The sequence below is a fragment of the Pezoporus occidentalis genome, unplaced genomic scaffold (assembly GCF_034315485.1).
Source record: "Pezoporus occidentalis ecotype Australia unplaced genomic scaffold, CSIRO_AGI_Poc_V1 ctg18, whole genome shotgun sequence".
Classification (NCBI taxonomy): Eukaryota; Metazoa; Chordata; class Aves; order Psittaciformes; family Psittacidae; genus Pezoporus; species Pezoporus occidentalis.
The window spans coordinates 2,356,631-2,380,836 of NW_026913640.1; the positions used below are offsets into that span (position 1 = coordinate 2,356,631).

The window sequence follows — 24,206 nt, forward strand, 5'->3', positions numbered from 1 at the left end:
AACCACAGGGACAGATCTTTGCTGGTATTAACTTGGATTTGCTTGGTTCTATTGTGAGATGGCTGTGCAAATCCCTTCTACTGTGCATAAAAGCTGAAGTTCTACTTAACATCCCACATCAGTAAAAGTGGTCTGTGTATATATTTCTGTAGATGAACCTATCCTTTATACTAGAGCTGTGATTTATTATGGTAGTAGTAAGAAATTGATATCCTGTCCTGGATTAACCTTTTGCAAAATGAAAGACATTGCCAGGCAGGATGTAAAAGTTGAGAAAATCATTAGAAAGAGTTTTGGTTCTTCAAAACAAAATCTTGTTTTCATGTCTCTTCCTGTTACAATATATCCAGAAAGCATTCTCTTTGAAATTTACAACAGAGGTTTTCAAATGATGTAAAATTTAGCTCATGGTTGGTTCATGATGTGAATTCTGCATGTTTGCAACGCAACCTACATTTTACAAGAGTATATAGGAAAAATTAAAGCAAGAGTATATATGAAAAACTAAAAAAACAGTCACAGGCCAACACAATTTATACTAAAATGGATGACTTCAAACAACAGCTGTTAAGGAAATCCTTGAAATCCAGGATACACCACTATTAGTAACCTTGACTCCTTGACGCTTATTTTATACTCTGGATGAGAAAGGGGTACTCAAGTACTAAAAAGCCTCCTCAAATGGAGGTGACGTGAATGATGATGGGTTCAGAATACTTGGGCAGCATCCCTGAAAAATCCAGAGAACAAATTAGGAATTAGTCATTCCATGTTAGTCAAAAAAGTATTGAAATAACAGGTGACAGTTTCTGTACCTCTCAATAATTTATGACATTGGGCTCTTCCTTTGAGGACACTGTCAAATATATATATATAAGTTTTGTTTGTCTTTTTTCCTACCTCCAATTTTTTGCTTTCATTTTAAAGAAATGGGCAAAACATTTTTATACCTAATGCAGTTGCAGCTGATGGAGTATCACAAATGCATGGATTTGTGAAAGGCAATCAAGTATCCTATTCTGTTCCTGTTGTATTCTCTAAACCACCAAACAAATTTTGTTTGCAAACAGAAACAAGTACCTTGCAAATAAATGTGAGATTTAATATTCACTGTAACATTATTTAAATGTTCAGAATATAAGTACTATTAAGCCTTGTATTATTATTCAAGAATTCAGAATTATATTAACTTTACTTGCTCTGATAGTTCCTCTAATGCATGGCTATAAGGGGATTCCCATTCATTTGTCTTATTAGGGCTTGTAACACCAATCTTTGGCCAGCCTTGTGCATAAGAGGTAGGATCTATTTCACCTGACTTGAATTATTCACTGAGGAGATGTTTATATTTAAGCCATTGAAATCCCTAGGTAATCTAGAATCTGTTGGAGGTAGATATCTCACCTAAATATGACAAAACTCTCTCCAGGGGTTTCCTTCTGTGTGTAAAGAGTGGAGGATTTTTCTTTTTTTTGTCTACTCCCTACAGAATTCCTAAGCCAGGTACTGAGTCACACTCTCACATACCAGGTACTTTCTTGTTTCTCCCAGGTGGCAAAAAACCTTTAAAAAATTCCAGATACTTCAGCATAGGGGCTATCACAGCAGGAAGCTGCCTTAGAAAATGAAACCTGTTCATTCCCTCATGCACCTTATAGCTTCACCACCCATTTAGCAATGCCTGGAATAACCTCAGCACCTGCAGGTCCAGGTAAGGAGACAGGACAGTTCTAGTGGCAACACAGAGAGGTGAGCAGAGGATCTGGAAGGGAAATTTGGAATGACCTTGTTAGATGGGCTTTTGGGAGGAAATGAAGAAAAGTTCTCTTCTGAATAGTTTGGTGTCCAGGTGCTTAGACTTCCTTAGGGTCCCACATTACCTAACAGTGAACCAGGGGAAGGCTTATGACAAGTTCCTGGGCAGACCTGAAACTTCTCTCAAGCAGCAGATAGTGATGTATGCTCTCTAGCATGCCAGTATGTATTCCTGAAACCTGGGACATTTTAATATTGGCTGTGTCAAGAACAGCAGCACTTCCCTGGAAAGCATTATATCAAATGCTGATCCTGATGTAATCACAAATCGATTGGCTGCCATGGTGATGTGCTGCTGTTAGGGAGAGTGTTTCTAGGAATGACACCAGAGAAAACACAAGCTTTGATTATTTGACATAAACCAGAAAAAAACAATACATTTTTGTGCACAGGAAGGTGAGTGAGATTAACCCACATCTGGCTAAATTGCACTCAAAATTAAAGCTGTTCTATTAAGGTCTGTAATCTTGAATGAAGGGTCTCCGTGAGAACCTACCTACTGTGTTGTGCCACCGATTGACTGCAAACAGCCTGCTGCAAGTGACAGTCACCACGGCAGGAATGGTCAGGTGGGGCAATGTGTTGGCTGCCACATGTGTGACTGGGGAATTTGATGGGAACTTCAGCACCATGATGACATCCTGCTGCATCTGATCTTTAAACATGAGTGGGCTCTGTGGAAGGAAACACTGTTGAGTAGAAAGGAGAAGAGAGCAGAAGAAAACAGAAGGGATAACACAATTAGTGAGGAAGTCTGAGGGAAAACGAGGTTAAAAAAGAGCAGGCAAGCATGTGCACATACAGGGAAAACAACACTACCTGCACATCTACACTAGTGATGGAGGAGAGGAAGATCAGAAGCTATTATGGGATCATTACATGAGGGTAAGTAGAGAATAGGTATGGTAAGGATTATCATTACAGGGCACAAAATTACTATTAGCATTAATTAATATGCACTAACATGTAAAATTATACAGCAGGTAATATCCACACAATAGAGATAAGATTCAAATAAAAGAGTTAATGCATTATAAATATAAATGCTATAAACTACAGTGGTTGAAAAAAGAAATTTAAGAGGGACTATAAAACTCACAGACATTTAATTTTTGCTTATGAATTCTTTATATGAAATACAGCACTTCTAAACATAGACAACTTAATTCCATGTAGAGCATATACTTATTAGGGTGTCTTTAAATAATTATAAACCAGTCTGATGATTCTACAAGTGACACAGTTTCTTGTACATGGATAATAATACTGTTATTAAGTGCTGGTTTTAATATTATTTTCAACCACTGTTATAACAAATAGAATTATTTCTAGAAGTTCAAATAATCATTTCTACTTGTCTTTAAATTATTATTAAAAATATTATCCATACCTTAAATATAGAAAATAAGTATTATGTACCTTTGACATCTAGACATTACTTAAAATAACACAGCTAACACTTCCACATCAATTCCCACTTTTGCATGTACAACTAGATAGAGTGATTTCCTTGTAGATAGATAAAATGATTGAAACTACTGCACATCTTACTGTCAATTTACAAAATTTACAAGATAATATCTAGCTCTAAGCATTCAATCAAAGGCACTGAGGGGCACAGAGATCTGTCTTGTTCAGTCTGGCTATTTCATGTAATTCTTTGCAAGAAGCACAGAGAAGAATGCATTTGGAATGAATTTTGGAGTTCAAATTGAAATTTGAAATATACATTGTATTCTCCTGGAGGAATAGGCAGGAGGATTCCAGTATGATTTGAACTCCAACAATTTTTCTCAAGCAGACATTGTTCATAAATCAGCCCCTAACTATGCATCCTTTTAAACAAAGCAAAACAACATGCTCACTCTAAGAAATGCCTGCAGTCATTCCCACTACTTGCAGAAATAAGAATGTAAATATGTATTTTTCAACTGTATATTTATGAAAATAGGGTCTTTTTATACAATATTAGACAGGAAAAGCCAGGACTATAGGAAGCTAAAGCTATTCAAACCTCCACCTTGCTCTGCTAGAGCACTACAAGCCCCTGGTGCCACGGGAAAGTGGCTGCATGGGTAATGGAGGTCATTAAAAGTGTTGCTTAATGGGTACTTTATGACCTAAAAAGGATCCTCAAGTTCAAAGGGAATGCTTTGCCAGCCAGCAGTTACGTCTCACCAGGTGCATGGCAGAGCTCCGAGGTGGATGGGGCTCAATAAGCAACTGCGATGGCGTCTGTCCAAAGTTCTGTATCTGCGCCTCCATGGCCTGCAGGCAAGGGAGAGGGACTGTCATGAGCAATATGCATCAAGGAGAGAGGTCAACACACTGTGTGACAGTGCAGGCATATCCCAAGTCAACCATGAAAAAAAGTCCAGAAAATTCACCCGGTGCTCTCCTCCCAGGCTGCAGACTCATCCAAGTGTTAGTATTTTGCAGACAAGCTTTGCTTCTCCTTTCAAGCATGCTTCAGTTAACCAACTAACCATTCTCATTTCCAGTAACTGGCGTTATATGTGAAAATGTTAACCTGTGAGGACATGCATTTCAGGTCTTGAGAGAGCACTTTTTTTTTTTTTTTCTTTCACTAAAAAGAACATATATACCTTAATAAAGTCCTTTGTAAGGAGAAAAGTATGAGGATCTCTAATAAAATAAGCCTCTGGAATCTTAAATGGGAGGAAAGAAAAGCAAACTGAGAAACAAAATTCATGTATAAAATATAAAAAAACCCAAATAATTACTATTTCAACAAAAACATTAGTAAGCTAACACCAAAAAAATACCAGAAACAAATTTTGACAGGCATATTGAGAGTAACGTATAAATCTTTCCAAGTGGAATACATTCACTGAGTATTTCATGCTTAATTCTACTGCATTTTTTTTTTCCATGGGCTTTCAGGCTTCACAGGTTTGAAATGAAAACTTAGCAATTTTAGTATATTCTTCAAGACTTAAATCTACTTGCAGAATAAATCTGGAGTGATTCGACATGAGTAGAATACAGCCCATATGCAGAGATGCTTCCACTACTCAAACAGTTCATTAAAAAAAGTATATATTTAAGATATTTTCTTTAAAATGCTGGTAAAAAGATTGCAGCTTGTAAAAGTAATACTGTTAAAGGACACGCCTTATTTTTCAGACAGATGCTATTTTATTTGACCTTGTAAAATTGAGAATAAAGCTTTCACAGAAAACTAAAATGGCAGATTTTGAAATGCATTGTGCCTTATGTGCCTATATATCTACTGTACCCTGCACTACTGACCCTTAATATTTTTTTTTGTGAGCTTTATAAATTTTTCATTTGCTACCACATGAAAAACATGAAAAAGCACCAGAAACATCACTGTCTTGGTAAATGACATTATTTCTTTCAGACATAACACGGTAAGAAACACAATAAATACTTCATGATAAAGAAGAATCCTTTTAATCTATATATTTTGTAATTCCTACAAGCCAATTTGTGCTTTCCTCCACTTCATAGGATAGATTTAAGAACAGATGTTGGAGAGAGATTTCCTCACAGGTTACTAATGTCTACCACTCTTGATGCCCTAGATTGACAGGTATATAATGGAATACCACAAATGAACATTTGGCAAAAAAAAAACAACCTTAAAGCAAAGTCCAGTCAAGCAGCTGAAGGATTTTCAATGGGTTGTAGCCCTAGTGCATTTGATGCCGTAATTATCTCAGTACAGGTGATTTTTTGTTTGCTGACTAATTCAGAGTGAACCTCACACTCCAAGGCAGAGCACTCTTAGGAACTGGTAAGTATCTTGGGGTTTATTAACGTTATTTAATGATAAATTAATTTTAAATCATAGAATAATTTTATACTAAATCAACATGTGTGTGGGCATATGTGTATACATGTGTGCATGTCTATACAGCAGCTATCTATAGGTACCATACCAACAATATTTCTTTACACACACTTGTAGACATCTTCATTTATGTAGACACTTTTTATACAGGAACATAAAATTCACATCATGTCAAATTGAAAGTAGTATTTTCTATTTCATTCAGTACTTAAGAAATGATCTGCCTGGTAGGGAGAAGGGAAGGGAATGATACCTGTTTGTGAATTTCATTTTCAAAACTGCAAAGACTAATACTAACTGTATCAGGCACTGCGTAATATATGCTTCCATGCAGATCTGTCAATAATATTTTCAGAAAAGCAATTTCCATTTTTCTTTTTTTCAAATAATTAACAAGTTAAATTTAATTTTTTAAGAATTCTGTGTTGAAATAAGAGTGTGAATAGTATTTGGCAGCAATACTGAACAGAACTCAGATATTCCTTTCCCACCCTTTATAGTGATCTCTTAAATTATACTTCTGTTTTCCCACAGGCACACTGAAATGAATTATTAATTATTTTTTTTTCACTGCAGCCCAATTCTAATTTATACATTTCCTTTCATATTGTCCAGTATTTTTATCGTCCAGTAAGTTCTAATAGTTTGCCTGTAAATTCTGCACACGTAGACTTTGCCTGCTCTGCCTCCCAGTTCAAGTGGATTTATGATAGTAATAGAGAAAGAGAAGTAGAATACAAAAGCTTAAGGTATAACTGTCAAAAGCTACTGTTACTTTACAGCTGAAAATATTCTGGTAAATACTCACTTACATACTTTACACACCCATCATTTAAATTAACCTTTTAAAAACATTTAAATTAATGCCAAGTCCTTCTGTATCCAGAACAAATGCAGAATCGAGACCTTGATATCCTGAGGAATATTGAATATTTTTGCTGGCTTGCACTTAACAAGACAACCATCTCTCCCCTACTGAATGTATAGTAGTATTATCTTTTTCTTTCAAAAGTACCATTTGTAAAACTGAAAACTCTTAGAAGCAAACAATGTTTCTTATAAAATACCTGTAAAATTCAACTATCCACTGAGACTATAAACTGCAAACCCCACAGCTGTGCACAGCTACAACTATTATTCCTTTCTAGAGCTCACAACACTTAAGAAGGACAGAAAAACTTTGGCAAAACTTAACACAGTAGGCAAACATAAGCATAGGAGATAAAGCAACTGGCCCAAGGGTATTCCTAACGCTGCCTCCTATCAGATCACTTAACACAAAATAAAAAGCAGGTACGGAATAGATCTGTGAATAATAATGTAATACATTGATTTGTTTAAAAGAGAACTCTGTCTGTACCTGAAATTATTTTGAAAACTGGTAAAAGTACACCACTTTTTAATCTTGAATTGCAAATCATCAAAATTCAGATTTATTTAATGGTCTTAAAATTTTCATTCTAATTAATCAATTCCTTTTCTCCCATTAGACCTTGCTTATTGTGAGCAAAGTGCTACCCCACTCCCCGAGACACTCATTCTAGTCAATTGTATACAAATTTTAATAAAATAAAGTTTATTTGCATTTCACCTTCAAAGGTCCTTCATGTAGAACCAATATAAGGTTGGAATTTGGTGGCTGCCAGATTTGGCAGATTTTGGAACAGCAAAATGACTATATTAGTATTTGTTTTCTTAACAAGGTGTTCCGGAAAAGCTATTTAGTGAGCTGATTTGAGATTCCCGACTGCTTTTAGTCCACATAAAATGAGATTTGTACTCCAGACACTCAGGGAGTACCTGTTAGGATCTGATAATATATTGCAGAAAGATAAAATGGGTCTTAGCCTAATAATCATAGGTCAGAATAAGGAAAGAAAACTTGCTGGCAGTTCAAAGTTTTAAATGAGTTGATCTCACACATCCTAATTTATGCAATCCAGTAAAATACAACTTAATAGCACTCAATATTGACCATTTAACAATTACATAGATTTGTATTATATGTTCACATATATTTTGGTCAAGAAATTAATATATCAAATCATCCAATCTTATGAATGATACTAATCTTAGATACAATGAGCTATATCCTCAATGTATTGTGCTCAAAGGAAATAAATTATTGGTTTTCAATTTTTATGTTCAAAAGTAGACTGCACATTCACAAGACACTGGGATTCTCCTCTGCAACCTGGAGGATCCATCCTTAGTGTCAGCTTCCTGGGGAATGAAGAGTTCAATACATCTGGTTTGCTCATTATGCAGTCTATTGAAATATTTGGGGTTTATTTCTTAATTCTGGTTGAAAGAAATACAAATCTAATGATAAATAATTTAAACAATGTTTCTCTAGGTCTACAAGCTATTTTTAGTGGTCAAAGGCAATGACTCCAACAGTAAGCAGTGTAAGTCAACAGGAGTTGCAGAGCAAAAGCGTTGGTCCCAGAACAGAATATGATATTTCTTTATAGTTGGAAGGGACCCGCAATGATCATCCAGTCCAACTGCATGACTGCTGACCAAAATTTAAAGCATGTTATAAAGATGTTTTCCAAATGCCTCCTAAACACTGACAGGCTTGGGGCATCAACCACCGCTTCAGGAAGCCTGTTCCAGTGTCTGAGCACATTCTCAGTAAAGAAATGCTTCCTAATGTACAGTCTAAATCTCCCCTGGTGCCGCATGAAAACCATTCCTATGTGTCTGACTACTGGATACCAGAGAGAAGAGGAAGCCACCTTCCTCTTGAGGAACCCATGTTTAAACTGCCCACCGCAGGGTTTTTTCACTAGGCTGGCTCCAGCGTAGCTGCAGACCCCAACATTAGAGCTCTGCTAGCTTCGCCCCTGGAGCACGCTGTTTCTGTGGCTTATAAGCCAGTTCAGACACACCAAAACTGCTCTGCAGCATGAATGAAAGCATGATCAGCAGATTCATTTCAGAAGCATAGACCAAATCTAAATGAAAATACTAAAGCTGACTCATCTGAAGCATCACAGAAGTGAAGGTTTTGTTTGCTCTTTGACATAGCTTTGCAAAAAGGGTGAGTCATGAACCAGTTTACTTTTAACATACTTTTTCTCTTAAAAAGTTTTTTTTTTTTTAAAAATGCAGGTAAATCCCCAAGGAAGATATCCACAGTCCATCTCACTTGCAAACTCCTTTTGCTGAGAGGGATGCCTGGTGACTACACAAGAAACATAAGAGCACTTTTACTTGGAATTACAGAGGCAAGAAAGAAATTCCTAAAACCAGACTGCATTGCTGATAGTAACACAATGGTTTTATTCTTATGTGAAGTGGCCTTGTTTTATGCATCTTCTTTCTACCATAATCAGTTAAACGTTCTAAAATGTGTTTGATCTGATTTTCCCTATATTTTTATTACTTTTTTTTTAATATAGTAACTCTATTTATTACTAATTCCCACAATCCTGGTGTGTTTTGTTCCTCCTGTGAACTACATTCAGGCTTTTCTACAATCCGTTTTCCCCTGTGAATGGGGGCTGCATCCAATGAAGAGCAAAAATCTGTAGGCATTTGAGAAATATGCACCACAGCAATAGTCATCCAGCTCTGCTTTCCTGAATGTTTATTTCATTTTTGCATCCAAGTGAACACAGGAATCCTTTATGTGCTTCCCCACCTATTCTGCCAGCATGCTCAACAACCCCCAAGCACTGACTTCTTCAGAGCAAGCATGACTGACAGCCCTTTGGTGGGTAGCATAAGCAGCTTGAAATGTTATTGTTTTGTACAAGTGGTGTGAGATACTGCTTTTTTATTTGCAACTACAGCTGTTAAGCAGCATCAATATCTTCATGACTTTTGATAAGTTAGGCTAAGAGTATTAATTTCCATTTTATTATTGTATGTTTGGAGCAAAAAAGTGCTGTAGTTTAAACACAAGCAATTCTGGAGGCTTCAATACATTCAGTTATTTAATCAGGATACTCAAGGGACTGAAAGGTGGGCACATTTCTCCACAAGTCACTACTTTATTAATTTAACAATGGAGTAGGGGCAACCTTAAGCTCCTTCCCCTCACAGGAGGTATCTCATTGGATCCTGTGGGCAATTAAATGGCTCCCTAGCAGAAGACCGATAGCTCAGAGCTGACCTTCAGCCTCCTCCCAGAGTGAGCCCACCCCTGAACTTCTTCTTCATTCCCCCGTGAAAGGAAATAGTACTACGAGAGGAATAAGAATATGAAAGGCAAGATCTCACGTTCTCTTTAAAGGCATGAATCACATTGGTGACCTTATTTGTCTCAGGGAGTGCTGCCTTTTAGCTTTCACATTCACCTCATTCAGCTACTAATTGTGATACCTAATTCTTCCCTCTTTCACCTTTATAGTTCTCCCAAGAGAGAACTATAAAAGAAGTCAAGAAGCTCCTGGCAGTCCAATATGCCTTTAAGATGCAAAACAATTTCAAACACTCTGCCAGCTTAAGTAAATGTTTGGTTAATACACTCCAAATGGAAAATAAATTCAATACATCTCACAAACAGCAACAGAGAAGGTAAAGCAAAAATAACATAAAGATGGATATCCTGCAGTCAGGGCCGGTTTAGCTGAGAGTGTTGCTTAGTTTTTCAGACATACTCTTATTTGCAAAGATCCTGTGTGACTGAGCACAAATACTTCCTCTCTAGCAGCCCACTCCCCTGAAAAGCATGGAAAACTTCCTTACACTGAAAAGGGCTGGTGTCAAGGAGTGAAATCCTCTCCTTCATTCCCCTCCAGAAGAGAACAGAATAGAATAATCTCAGTTGGAAGGGGCTTACAGTGTTCACCCAGTCCAACAGCCTGACCACTTCAAGGCTGACCAAAAGTTAAAGAATGTTATTAAGGGCATTGTCCAAATGCCTCTTAAACACTGACAAAATTGGTGCATTGGCCACCTGTTCCAGGGTTTGACCATCCTCTCTGTAAAGAATTGCTTCCTTATGTCTAGTCTCAACCTCCCCTGGCGCAGCTTTGAATCATTCCCACATGTCTTACCACTGGATACCAGAGAGAGGAGACAAGACCTCTCTCCCCCTCTCCTCTTTAGAAAGTTGTGGAGAGCAATGAGGTCACATCTCATATAAAAAAAAAAATTAAGTATTCTCATTTCATGCCATTATTTTCTTCAGTTGAACTATTGTATTTCTTATGTTCCTATTAGTAATAATTCCTGTCCCACACAGATTGGTAACATTAACTGAAACTCTTGTGTGTTCACTGATGTCATGCCAAATGAAATCATCTCTCTGTCATCATTCTCCCATATCTGTATTAAGTTTATAAAAGAAAATGTTTATTTCTTTGATCAGTAAGTTACTGAAGACAACACATTAGTAAAGATTTTACTGCTAAGTTACTTTTGTGAGAGATGTAATAGCATGATATAATAATTCATCAAATACGTAACTTCATGCCATGAATAGATAAGGTTCTGAAAAACCTTGGCAATCAGATTTTTTTAATTTGTCGATGACTGATAGTTTCTCTGTAATAATTTTGTATTGTTACGTAACAGACAACCTCAGAAACCATTCCTCTCAAACTGACAAATAGTTTTATTTTTTCTTAAGGCATTCCCTCATTTCTTTTAAAACAAGTGTATTTGTTGTTGGTTTTGGATGATAAATATTTAAGGGGGCTGATTGAAATAATTTCTTATCACCTAAACTCTATCTACATAATGAAACACTTCCATCAGCTTTCTTTGTTATTTATGCAAAAACACTTACTGTTACATTCAAAAGGCTACATGGACAAAAGTGTTATGTGATTTGTTGGGTGAGAGGCCAATATAGATGATCTTTCCCATCTGGTTTTTAGGTCTATAGAACAAGCTTGTCTTTGACATCTTGATTCTGCAATGCAAATTACTAAAATGTACACCTACAACACAGAATTTCCCCTGTTGATACTAGTACTTCATATTACTCCCTTACATGATAGTAATCAAAGTATCACAACATGCAGAACTGTAGATGTGTCCTAGGTAGTATTTGCAAAACAAACCAAACCAGTTCCATTGCCTCAATGTGCCTCCTGTTGTATAAATCATGTCACTAAGAGGGAGCACTCACTCTTAGCTCTTAGCAAGATCTTGCTCAGAATATCATCTTCTATTCTGGCCAAACCATTAGTCTTAGGTTTGTCATACCTCTTCTTGATACTCTTACTCAGGAGTTTTGCTCTTAAGCTAAGTATTCCTTTCCTCTCCATTATGTCATTCTTTAACTAATTTATTTTTCTCTTTTTGCATATAAAATACAAGGCAGGATGCTGAAATCTTAATTTATGCTTTTAAATCTTTGTGATGGAATTTTATTTTTTTTTAGTTGGCAGTCACTAAAATTTACAGACATTTAAAAAAATACACTGCTTCTGTCTAGGATGCTAGAATTGTTCCCACATGTGAAAAGCAGCGAGAAACATCCAGAAAGTGTGAAGTTCCAGTTGTGTTAGGCTAAAAATTGCCAGTAGTATTTTTCAAAACGCCATCAACTGCACTTAGAAACCTTCTAAATTTTACAAGTCAGAAGTACTTAAAGTCTTTTGTTTAGAAACGCCTAACTAGATTATATTATACAGTATCTCATTTAATTCACTAATGAAAAAGGAAGTCTCCAAAGTCAAGACAAGAAAATCCCCCAAAGCTCTGGGAAGGTCACAAACATAATTTCTCTGCATTAACAACCATATCAAGATCTCTCTATTCCTGTGGTAATTCCTTCACTTCATATATAAGCCTCCCAAGGACTGCCTTCCTAATCTTTTCCCTTCCTCCTCTCCGTGTCAAGCTCCAAATGCCCTTTCTGTCCTTTTTCCCCGTTTTTGGTTCACCTGGCTTCTCATGCTCCTATTGTACCTTGGCCTCTCTACCTTCTTCCCTCCCTCAAGAAGATAGTAGTTGTGTAAATGCCCATCTGCCAATGCAATTACATTTACCCTCCTTCATGATGCATTTTTTATTTCAGACATGGTCACCCTGACCTGTTTGGTTAAACACTACCGCACATGCAAGGCTTTATTCTGGGCAAAAATTACGGTAGTTTTAATTTTCCTATTATTTATAAGGAATTAAAAAAAAAATAAAAATCAAGCTTACACATCACTGATCCATCATCATTTTTACTAACTCAAATGTTGAGCCGAAAAGAGAAGCTAGCTATTCTGTGGCAATGAAGACAGTGTTATTATTATGACTTTATATTCATACAACAATAAAGCTCCAGGTATTTTGCAGAAGTAAAACTGATGCCAAACAGAGATGGTACTTGTGAAAAATCCGGTTGCTTTTCCTCTCCACTGAGGCTGAGGGAAGAAGAAACTTCTGTTCCTGAAGATCTCCTTGGGAAAAACACATGAAACAACCTCTGGTCTGGACAAAATAGCAAAACTGAGCATCCTTTGCTTATTCCATGGCCTGGTCTGGAAAGCATAAGCAGCCAACCTGACCTCCACCCACAGCTCTCAACAGCCAATGCATCAAGCAGAAAAAGCAGTGGTATTTTTGAGGAAACTGTGGGAGTGACTATTTATGAAAGACCTGCAGCTTTCAAGCTGGGTGACCAACGGCTTGTGAGTTCTGCTAGCTAAGAATCAGAGAAGAAGAAAAAGTATGGCTTTGCTGGTACCCTCACAGCTGCCAGAAGAAAAGGAAAAAATAATCAGGATGAAAATAAAATACAAGTACCCTAGACATGTGAAATGCTTTGGGGAGAAATTGGGAGTGAAGCCAAGGGAGTAGCATTGGGCTACTTCCCATGGTTTTAAGGGAGGTTGATGTCAACTTAACAGTGCACTACCTCTTACACATACAGAATTTTTACTCCATGATGTAGAAGGGAGAATTTGTTAGGGACCACATCAGGTTTACTTCTATTTATTAGCTCCCCTGGCCTTTAGTTTTGTTTAAGACAATGTATATGTTTTTAATTGTCATTTTTAGGAGCACAGAGGCTTCTAAGTGTAGGCACCCTATCCATAAAAATGCAATAGTAATATCAGCAGGAGGCTTCACTGAAACTTTGAAACTTCATCCACTCTTTTCTAACTAATTTTTTTTCTTGTGACTAAGAGCTTTAACGGTGCATGCTTACAGCTGGTTTTAACTATGCTTTTTATTTTAAAAGCTAAATTGTGAGCTTTACAAATTCACAGTTAAACTTTTTAAAATCAACAATGAATGTATGTAAAGGTTCTGCATGATGAGCTTATTTTGGGAGGGAATGACTTTTAAAGAACAAAAATTCTTAAGTTCCCCCACTTCATTCATTATTCTTCTGCCCATAAACTGAACTTACGCCATTTTTAAGGAAAATGCCTCAAGTTATTTCCTTACTGTTCTTCCACTGCTGTTATACTTCTCTCCTAAATACCATTCTCTTTTTTTCTATCTTAGGTAATTCTCATACATTTGCATTGTATGCTATAAAACTACTACACATTTACACATCTTGTGTAACATTCTGACAAAATTTTCAGTGTAAAAAATTAAAAAGGGAATGTGAATATTTAGGGCAGCATTTGATTTCTGTGTCTTGGTGTAAATTACATGCAACTGAAAAGCTCCAAAGAGTTAAACTGACTGACAAAATTTCCACCTATACTGTAGCAATTTTTAAAAAAATAATTTCTACATTAAGTATTAATTTGTCAAAAAATAAAAACTTATCAAGATAATCCCGAATTAAAACAAAAAAAAAAGTAACTTATGGTGGAAGTTAATGTAATCGTAAGAGGCGCAGACTAATGCGATTACTGACAACATGGCTGCGTTCATGTTATACTTAGAGCTATCACCATAACAGAACACAGCAGAATAAAAGATATAGGTGAAGTCCAAATTATTCTACCTTCCCATTGTGTACATTCTTCCTAACAATGCGTTTTTACTGTGTTTGCCCATTCTAGTTTGAAATGAATCATTTAATGGAGCTTCTACAATATCTTTTTCAAGACTGTACAGTCAAATTCCAGCCTACAGACCTTAGGAAACTTCTGCCATTAAGCCTGAGCTTTCCTGCCTAAAGTTGATCCTGTAACTGCTAGTTAACCTGGCACCAGACCAAGTCATATCCCTATCTCAGGTGGTATGAGCAACCCTCCATATTCCTGCCTTTCTGCTACATGTCCCCTTTCACTCTGTTATTTTCTGTCAAGCTCTTGAAATCCTCTTCATAAGACAGTCTTCTCTATCCCCTCATCACTAGGACGCTCTTTTCTGAACTCTCTCAAATCTTTCTGGTAAACCAGCATAGAGAATAATGCACCATGCTCATGAGGACGTTCAACCAAAATATGAGAGAAAGTGGGTCCATTAGCAACTGTTCATACCCCGTGGCAATTTGGCCAGTAGTTGACAAGAATTCAGGAGATCACAAGCAGGCAGTCTTTTGAACTACTGGGACATTGACATGTTTTGATGCAGAAGTAAATAAATGAAGGTATAGGATCAAGTCTATAGAACATCACTGTCTTGCAAAATAAACACTATTAATAGCTCAAATAGCAAGTAATCTTTACTTCCAGAAGGATAACTTACATGTTTAGAAAGCCATTACACAGAACACAGTCAACATATTTCTACTTATTTTACTATTAAGAGTTTCCCCTGTAAGAAAACAAAACAAAAAAATAATATGAGGAAAACAGGGAAGCAAACAACCAAACAGGCCTTCTGATAGCTTGTAGTAATAGAAGAGGAAAGGGTACTTAATCATTAAAGAATGCATTTTAGCTGTGACTTTTTTCCTCTTGTTTATTATTTAAATAAAACACGACCACTGAAGGCATTTTTTAATGCTCAGAAAGCAGACCAGACTCAGTAAACTAAAGTGTCTAGCATGCATATTTTGTTCTTGATACAAAACTATTCAAAACTGAAAGTGTGACTTCATGTTCTACTGCTGCTTTGTCAAAAAGAAAGCAAAACTCCTAAGTAAAATCATTCTATGTTAATGAATAAAAAGGATTAAGTTAAGAATGTGGTAATATAGCATTAGTGGCTCTTTTTCATCTGAATGGAAAGTAAATGCTGGCTTATCTCTTTGCTCTCAGCTTTATCTTTCTATCACAAATCATCTGCCTTGTTCCCACCTTAAGATGGTGCACTGAGGTTTACCAAGCACATACTCTTGACTACAAATTGTGGTTATGATGAGGCTCCAACTATCTGCCAGCCTTCAATTTATCCACCTAAAGACACAAGAACTATCTCAGAGAACAGGCAGACCTTTGAAACTAACAGCTGAAAAAAAGACTGACAGGTAAGTAGGTAAAGCATACTGAAGTCATAGCATTCACAAAGCTTCAGTACATATTAGAATTTCAGTTTACACTGTTGCATTTAAAATAAATGTGCTCAGTTATTTTGGGGGTTTAGCTTATAAAGAAATACTTCTGTTTGGATTATTTCCCAGAACACATTCTTCAAAACTTCACTTTGCTCTTGACATAAATTGAAAACAATAATATAGATATACTATATATGGGCTTCAAAATGGCATTAAAGAGGCACATTATCAATATGTTTAAAACATTTAGAAAGCTCAGCTTTGCATCTAAGTGAATGGCTAGATGCTTAGACTGAGTTATATCTGTTCCAACAAACTGCTGTGTATGAAATGCTTTGAATAATAGTTAATTTATGCTGAGGTAATGACAGCATAATATAACTGAAATCTGTGCTAATAGGAAAAAAGAAGCCCCTTCCAGCTATTTCTGTTACAATCAACTGCAGTAATTCTCACCCCAGATCTCTGTCTCTCACATAAAATAGTACTTTAAGTGTATGCTAAAATCTTTGCTGCTGATTTTAAAAATCAATAATTGGTACCTGTCATCCATATGGAGAAAAAATAACCAGACAATAAAGAAATTCTCATGTACAAGACCTGTATTTTATGTATTTCTGCAATAAAAGAGAGCAATTGTGGTTAATGACATTCTTTTTATATCAGCAAAACATTAAACTCAGTTTGGGTAAGACTCCAGGGTGTTCTGAAAAAAATGCATATGAAACTTCTACTGTAGATGAGAACTGGTGAAACAATTTATTCCAAAGAATACTGAAAGTAGGTTGAGACATTTTTCTGGGCTATGTGTTATTTACAGACTCATCCTAGTACTCTTTTGATGAAATAATTATCTTAAATAGTTATCAAATCGCATGGTTGAACTCTCATCAGCTAAATAAGTTATGGACAGTCTTCAGTTTGAATGCTCAGTGTATGATTGATGATGTACATTGGGTGGCAGTGATTAGCTCTGTCTGGATGCTGAGCTTTTTAGTCACAAGTACAATGAACAATAAACAAATCCCAAACCTAATATGCATTTTGGAACAAAAATCACCTATATGCCACAATCTGATTTACATTCAGGAACAGGATATTTTCCTGGCTATGAAAAGATTATGAAGTCCCATAAACATGTAACGCCATGATCCAGGAATGGTCATGAACTCAGATCAGCACAGATTCACTAAAATACTGATCATCTCTAATACATTCAGTAACTGGAGATATCATGATCAATCATTAATCTAAGTGTAAATTGTTTTAAGCAATGGTAGAAGGATGTTTTTAATTTGGAATCCTACAGAACAGACTATGATTTCTGAATCCTTCTCATAAATGGCTTATGTTACTTAGGGTCGGTGCTCCCAAGAAGTTACTTTGTGGTAAAATTGGATGAACAACTCAAATGTTTCAATCACTCTGCAGAAAACTGCTTCTGAAAGCCCTTTCCCTTCAGCAAGAAACAAGTAAAAGAGCACACAATTGGGCAATTACTGTGTGGTAATCAACCTGATGCAATTTACCCTAATTCTCTATTGAATATTCTGATTTAAGGTGTCTCCTCCTGCATTCAGTGTCTTCTGCAGGAATCTTTACCTACAGAAATAAGTATCTTTTACCCTCAAAAAATCCATGTGTTTTTCTCATTGATCTACAGAGAGTTATCACAACAAAAATGACAGCAAGTAAAAACTCTTCCTTTCCTATTTACAGAAGAGGATACTGAGCTCCAAAGCTCACGAGAAAGACATAAAAATTGTTATATCCATGGATGCTCCCAGAGTGAAACATAAAAATATTTTAGTTTTCTATTGATGATGTCTTAATGCATACCTAACAGACCCACAGGCCAAAAATACTCCAAAAACAATCAAAGTGTTTTTTCCTAAACCGATACAAATTTTGGGAAAAAAAAAAAAATAAAAAATCCCTATTTTGCATGCCTGGGAAAAACAGTATTTGGGAGTGAAGGTGGTCTAGGCTTCTCAACAAAAATCAACAACAGTTGATGCAAGTACATATTTCTTAGAGAAGAGCTGAGAACTTAGCATATAAGAAAATGTATTGCTATTTTGAAATTTCAATCTTTTACTTGAATAACTGTACTTACTATACAGATTCCTTCAATTAACTTTGAAAAAAGTGGATATTGGTATGATATACAGCTTCCTACTTATTTCACCATTATGTGTATTCATGCCTAAGCAAGACTGCTCCTAGAAAGGAAGCACAAACCAACCCCTTGTATGGAGGCAATTAAGCACAACTGAACATGTAAGTGGCAAGTGCTGTGGGTACAATTCAATCAAGCAGATCCATAGGGGTGGTTTTGATATTCTTGTCACATCAAAGAAATGGCGCCCAGAAGTAAAAGATCTAACAAGTTAAAAATGAAATCAGACTAAATAAGAATAACTCTGAGCAAAAGCAAGAACAAGCACATGGTTGCAAGGGCTGGAGTTACCCTGAAAGCATTAAATAGTGCTATTAAAATAGTGTGTTAATTTTTTCCTCATAGATTTGCCAGGTTCAGCCACCAGCGAAAGGCTTGCATTCCAGCTCCCTTTGTTACAGATATATCTATCTTTCTGAGTCTTGACAGCCCTATCATGTCAGCCCTCTGTAGTAGCAAAGAGTGTTTCAGCAAGGAGGGGGAAAAAAAGGAAAGGAGAAAAAAAAGAAGTGAAAACTGATGAGATCTACTCTGCTTCCTGTGGGCATATTTCACTATAGCAGATCCAGAGGGATGCTTTGTTATTCCTGTCAGATCAAAGAAAGAAATAACAGAAGAAAACATAAGAGGAAAAATAACACCCAGAAATGAGGGTAGCTGAAAAGCACTGCAAGACTACCGCATCATTATGACTTCTCAAATTATTTAAATATGCTAAATATCTAGTCACTACCAAAGAAATAAATATTGCATAGGCCATATGCGCTGTTAGCTGCCAGCAAAACTGTCCTACTAGGATTAGTTTACGGGCGCAGCAACTGCCTGTCGAGCACTAGCAATTTTAATCAATTTTCAATTTGCTGTGTGAGTTGCAAGTATGCTCAGGTATTTTGACAGGTGGCTGCTGAGAACAAATTCCTGCGTCCAGTAGATTCACACTGCTTCGCTTTCCTGTGCACTTAAAATTCCTTTTTGACTGGGGGGATACAAGAATTTGGTGAAGATACAGCAGTCACTTGAAAGTCACTGTACTGCAGTGCTAAGCTGTATTTGCAACTCACAGAACACAAGGATGACACATTAGACTCAAGTCTAGCACAAACCAATAGCTATGTAATACTTCAATTGATTTTTTCAAAACATTTCTAATCACAAACAAGCTGAACATCTGAAACAAAAAAAGAAATACAAATCTGGCTACGATTTTAAATAAATAAACAGAACACCCAAAATAGTACTTTTCTGCACACTAGATGTGCTTTCACTACTGTCTGTGATTAATCTATCATGCATTGATTGCCCAGTTATTTTGTATTTAATCTACAAGGTACTACTGAAAATCATTTTAATTCTTCTTTTGCATTTTCTAATGATCAGCACGACTGTGCTGTTCCCTTTCAATCACAATACTTTGTGTCATACGGAAACAAGTTCCTAACTTGAAAAAAGTCATAACCCTATTGATTTCTGAGTGTCCAAATTTCCAGGTGGTTGGGAAAAATTAGGCTCCTAAAATCAATAGACATTCTGCGAGAAAACAGAGGAGGAACTATATTTGCCTAAGGAAGTGAACTAATAACATTGAAACTCCAAAACTACAATTCTGATACTGTTCTTTATACATTAGCATCTTCAGCATCAAACCCCTGAAGTCAGCCAAATCTGTCCAGTGGAAAGAATTTGGATTGTGATGTAAACTAATAGTAAAGACAATTCCAAATAACATCTGATATCCAATATAACTACTGTTTACATATTAAAAAGAGATACAGGCTTTGTACGAGGGATGTTCTGTCATGTTTCTCCACAGGAGAAGACTGTCATGGTAAAGTTCATTATCAATTACTGCTTTACAAGTACAAGATGAGTTAAGCTGTCATAATTTTCTCAGCCAGAAATCCTGTGCTGTCAAAGAATGTCAATTTGTAATCTGACAAAAGGAAGAAAATTATCTGCTATTCTGACCTCTAATTTCTTGACATTTTAATGCTGTAATTGCTGTGGCTTTTGCTGCAACTATGATTTCACCTGTCAAGTAAGAATGTATCAATATCCTTAAGCTGTTCTTCAAGTTTTAGCTTTCACCTCATTGCTTTTACTTTAATAAAGGAAAAAATTACAAATAGACTGCAAGAAGTTGCAATAACAATAAAAAAAAAAAGGAATAATTTGGGGCTTGAAGAAAATATTCATCTTATAGTAAATTTTTTGCTCCTACTTATTCCAGCATGAAAAAAGAATTGCAGGGTGTAGAATAACTGATAGAACTGAAGAATTTCCCAATTTGTAATCATAAAAGACCCAAAAAAAACAAAATTCAGTTTTATACATTGTGTGGAGCATATAAGTCAGGACTTTCATGTTGCCCTCATCACCACTTGAAATAAATTATAATGATCAAGTATTTTTTTGTGTTATCAAAAAATTGCAAAGTCATTTGAAATATCAGAATCAGTATGTTTAAATGAAATCAGTGTATTTTCAGTGCAGATCTTCAGTTGCCAAAGTGTTATTACAGGGGCAGATGTATGTGATTTCATAGACTCCAGTTATCTGAAACGTTACCCCAGCATTCCAGTTTCATACATTTTTCCATTGTTAAATACTAGAGCTCTTAGAGGACTTCCCCATGCATGTGAGAAAGATATAAGAAATGGCAGGCTTGAGTTATCTCACCACTGTTAGTTTTGCTTCAGCATGAAGGCTACTGAAGTGACTACCATTCTTCATTCAGCTAAGAATGTATTCCTCAGTGGTTAAGTGAGGTGCTCAAACAACAGGTGAAAGGGACAAGGTATAGCATGAACAGGGCACTGGGATCTGTAATTTTAAATGATATCTTTCTAACCATCAGACCTAAATGAGAGGGTTTTTTATTTGGAGCCTTATTTCAATGGACAGGTCCTACTGTGACTCAGCTCAATGTGGTTAGTTATGGCCACAGTTTGAGGAGGCTACTGCCATATTTGAGCCCATTGGCCTGATAACAGCTCCTGCCAATAAAGTAGCATTGATTGGCTTATTTTACAGCCATTTATTGGGAACATTCACCGATTTCTGTGTGACAGAACAAAAATGTTTATTTAGAAAATACACATCAAGAGCAGTTTGGATACTGAGAGATTAATTTTCCTGGATAACTGTAAAGCTCAATTAATTTTAAATTGCAGTGATTCTAAGATGCCAGATACCACCACCTGCCACAGTATAACATACAATGTTTTCAACTGCTAGTGTTCCTACCTTTATATTTCTGCATTTCTTCAGAGGCTTTAGAAGGTCTTTTTGCTTTTAATTTCTTTTAAAAAGCCAGAATAAAGTTTAAAAAAAAAAGCCACACCAAAACCCACCACCTCCCCAAAAATACAACAAAACAATGTATATAGAATATCTACGTATTTGTAACAGAAATATGGCATCCAAATACTTGATCTACTAGATCATCAAGTTGTGAAATGCTTTATTACTGGCCAGCAAATGCCTGATAGTTTCAAAAATAGAGCTCAGGGAAAAAGAAGAAGACTCTAAATCTGTCTATATTTACATGTGTAAATTTTCTCATTAAAAATAACAAAAGGTATTTTTTAACCCTTTTATGGCAAACCACAAATCACCATTGTCTGGGATCTCTTGGAGGTGAAAGTTTGTTTTTTTAAATGCATGCATACAAGTTTAGGTATCTATATGTAATACAAATTAGGAGGATGCATGTTTGCTACACATGTTACCTTCTCATTGCTAACAATAAATTTTATTTACCAATCTATCTAACTTGTGGCAATGAAGATGAAGTTGTGCTTTTTATAAGTTTGCATGGTGTAAATAGCCTAAGAGGTTTATGTCCTATTGACTGACAGGGCATGGGTTAGATGTACAAGTGAGTGAACAAAAACATCTCCATGAATATCCTGAAATTTCTGATGGGTTCTGCATGTAAGTACAGCCACAGGAGAGCTGAAGAGTCTTACCATGTCATAAAATGTTAAATAAGGTGCACAGACAGACAGATAGACCTACAGATCCTGCAAACAGACAGATCCTACAAACCTGTGGAAGTAGACTCTTAGTCAAGACATAGGAGTCTGCCCATGCAAAGCAGGACCTGAAACCATGCAAATCCATTGTATTTATGGTGCTTGGCACCTGTTTTATACTTTAAAAAGCATTAGTCGTGCTCAGAGTTTTAAATCAAGAAAGCCATTATGTAGATTTTAACACTAAATATTTGAGGCAATGGGATCAAACCAATTCTAGCCATTCTTAAAACTAATCAAACACTAACTGTTTACAAAACATAAGCTTTGCAATGCGTGGTGTGGAAAACCAGCTGTAGGAAGCTAGAGGTCTAAATGTTGTTTTAGTTCTGTTCCTCAAAAAGCATCACATGTAACAATATGCAACAAAGCAATACTAAAAAACAACATGCCAAAACCCAATACTTAGCTGCATAAGAATGCTAATCTAGAATCTACTCCTTTCTGAAATCTGTAGATTTCTGTCTCCAAGACCGGAAAACAAACAAACAAACAAAAACCCATCGCCTGGCAATGTATAAATTATTACTGTTTTGCATACAGCAGATGGCAGCTATCTGGGGGAATGGAAGATTGTGTGTACAGCATCATCACAGCGGTACTCATCTAGCAGCTGTTGCTTCTTCACACTTTTCACCAGATTTCAATTGCTTTAGCCAATGAATAGATGATATAAGAAAATGATCATTCAAATTAATAGTCTTACTAAAAACAAATACAGTCACTGGAAGGAAGCATTTATCAGGATAGCTAGTACAATTTTTTTTTTTAATGTACTGATTAAAATGCTTACTTGTATATAAGCACACATATATATATTTCACAGATACATACATGCACAACATAGCAAATATTTTCTATATTAGTAAAAGTTTGATTATACTTTACATGATTAACATAAAGTGATCTGAATAATTGCTACTATTACTGCAGCAAATATATTCTTTTTCAGATACACATTCTCACCAACTTTATGTAACTGAAAAGGTTACATTTTTTCCCTATGACTAGAATGCAGCTTTTTCTTTCAGCTTTTCAGTTCTACTAAGTGAACTTAATAAAATTAATAAAATTATCAGAACTAAAGAACAGATATTACTGAATATACAATACATAATTTGCCATATCATAACTGACTATTAAATATCTTACTAATTTCAAGCAAACAAAATACTTTGGGACATGTGTTTTACTGCTAGTTTAGTAATACTTGCCTGTGAAGTCACTTAAGGCCTAAGTTCTGAATCAAGTCACACAGAACAATTTTTTTGAGCAGTAAAAGATGGACACAGTACTATTTCTTGTGAGATGACAGCAGTTTTTAGAATGAAATGGGAGTAAACACCTACCTCCCTGAGGACAGGATCAGTGATACTGTCCAGGTTCACAGAGCCTTCATATGTTAGGTAGTGAAAAACATTGAGTGCACGCACTGCTTCTGGTCCTCTTTGCTTGTAGCCAAATATAAGATCAATCCACTGGTGAAGCTGACATGATACAAATTCACTTTCCAGGGCCTGCAAGTGAAATTCTGAGTTAGGAAATAAATTCTATCTTGCAATTTCATGCTTAAATTATGTCTTACCTTTTCCTATTAACGGAGGAAACATAATGGATATCATTACATTTCCTGCTCAGGCTTATTTGATATATTTGAAATCCTTCAAACATTGAAAAACAGAACTAATTATATTCAGAAAAACACTAAAATATATTATTCTTTGCTTCAGCTTTATATCATATTAATTTTGTTCTCAGCTACTGGGTTTCTCCTAGCTGCAAGGGTTTTTAATTATTGATTTTTGGGCTTGTCAAGTAAGTTAGGTAATTTGTCAAGGGGAAAAAAAAAATAAAAATCTTCCAACTCATTTTCCAGCTATCAGTTATTGGTCTGAAATCTAAAATGGAAAACTGAGGATTAAGAAGCTGTACCAGCAAATAAGATTCTGAACTCCATGCGTAAACCATGACTGATTTCTCAAAGGCAAAAAGCATTTTTCACACTCATTTTTGACATTTTCTTGGTTCACTAGAGAG

At 35.9% G+C, this 24,206-nt stretch overlaps 1 protein-coding gene across 12 annotated transcripts in view; it reads right to left on the reverse strand.

Annotated features, from left to right (window-relative positions):
• The window catches only part of NBEA (neurobeachin), a 507,179-nt gene that overhangs the window by 22,928 nt on the left and 460,045 nt on the right, over window positions 1-24,206 (reverse strand). For 9 of the 12 annotated variants that reach the window (XM_062615045.1, XM_062615050.1, XM_062615049.1 and 6 more), the window contains 3 exons: window positions 23,519-23,686; window positions 3,994-4,083; window positions 2,312-2,504 (listed from right to left, as the gene is read on the reverse strand). In XM_062615045.1, coding sequence (XP_062471029.1) covers window positions 2,312-2,504; window positions 3,994-4,083; window positions 23,519-23,686 — 451 coding nt within the window. The remainder of the gene's footprint in view (window positions 1-2,311; window positions 2,505-3,993; window positions 4,084-23,518; window positions 23,687-24,206) is intronic. The other 3 variants (XM_062615053.1, XM_062615047.1, XM_062615041.1) reach the window with 1 other exon arrangement.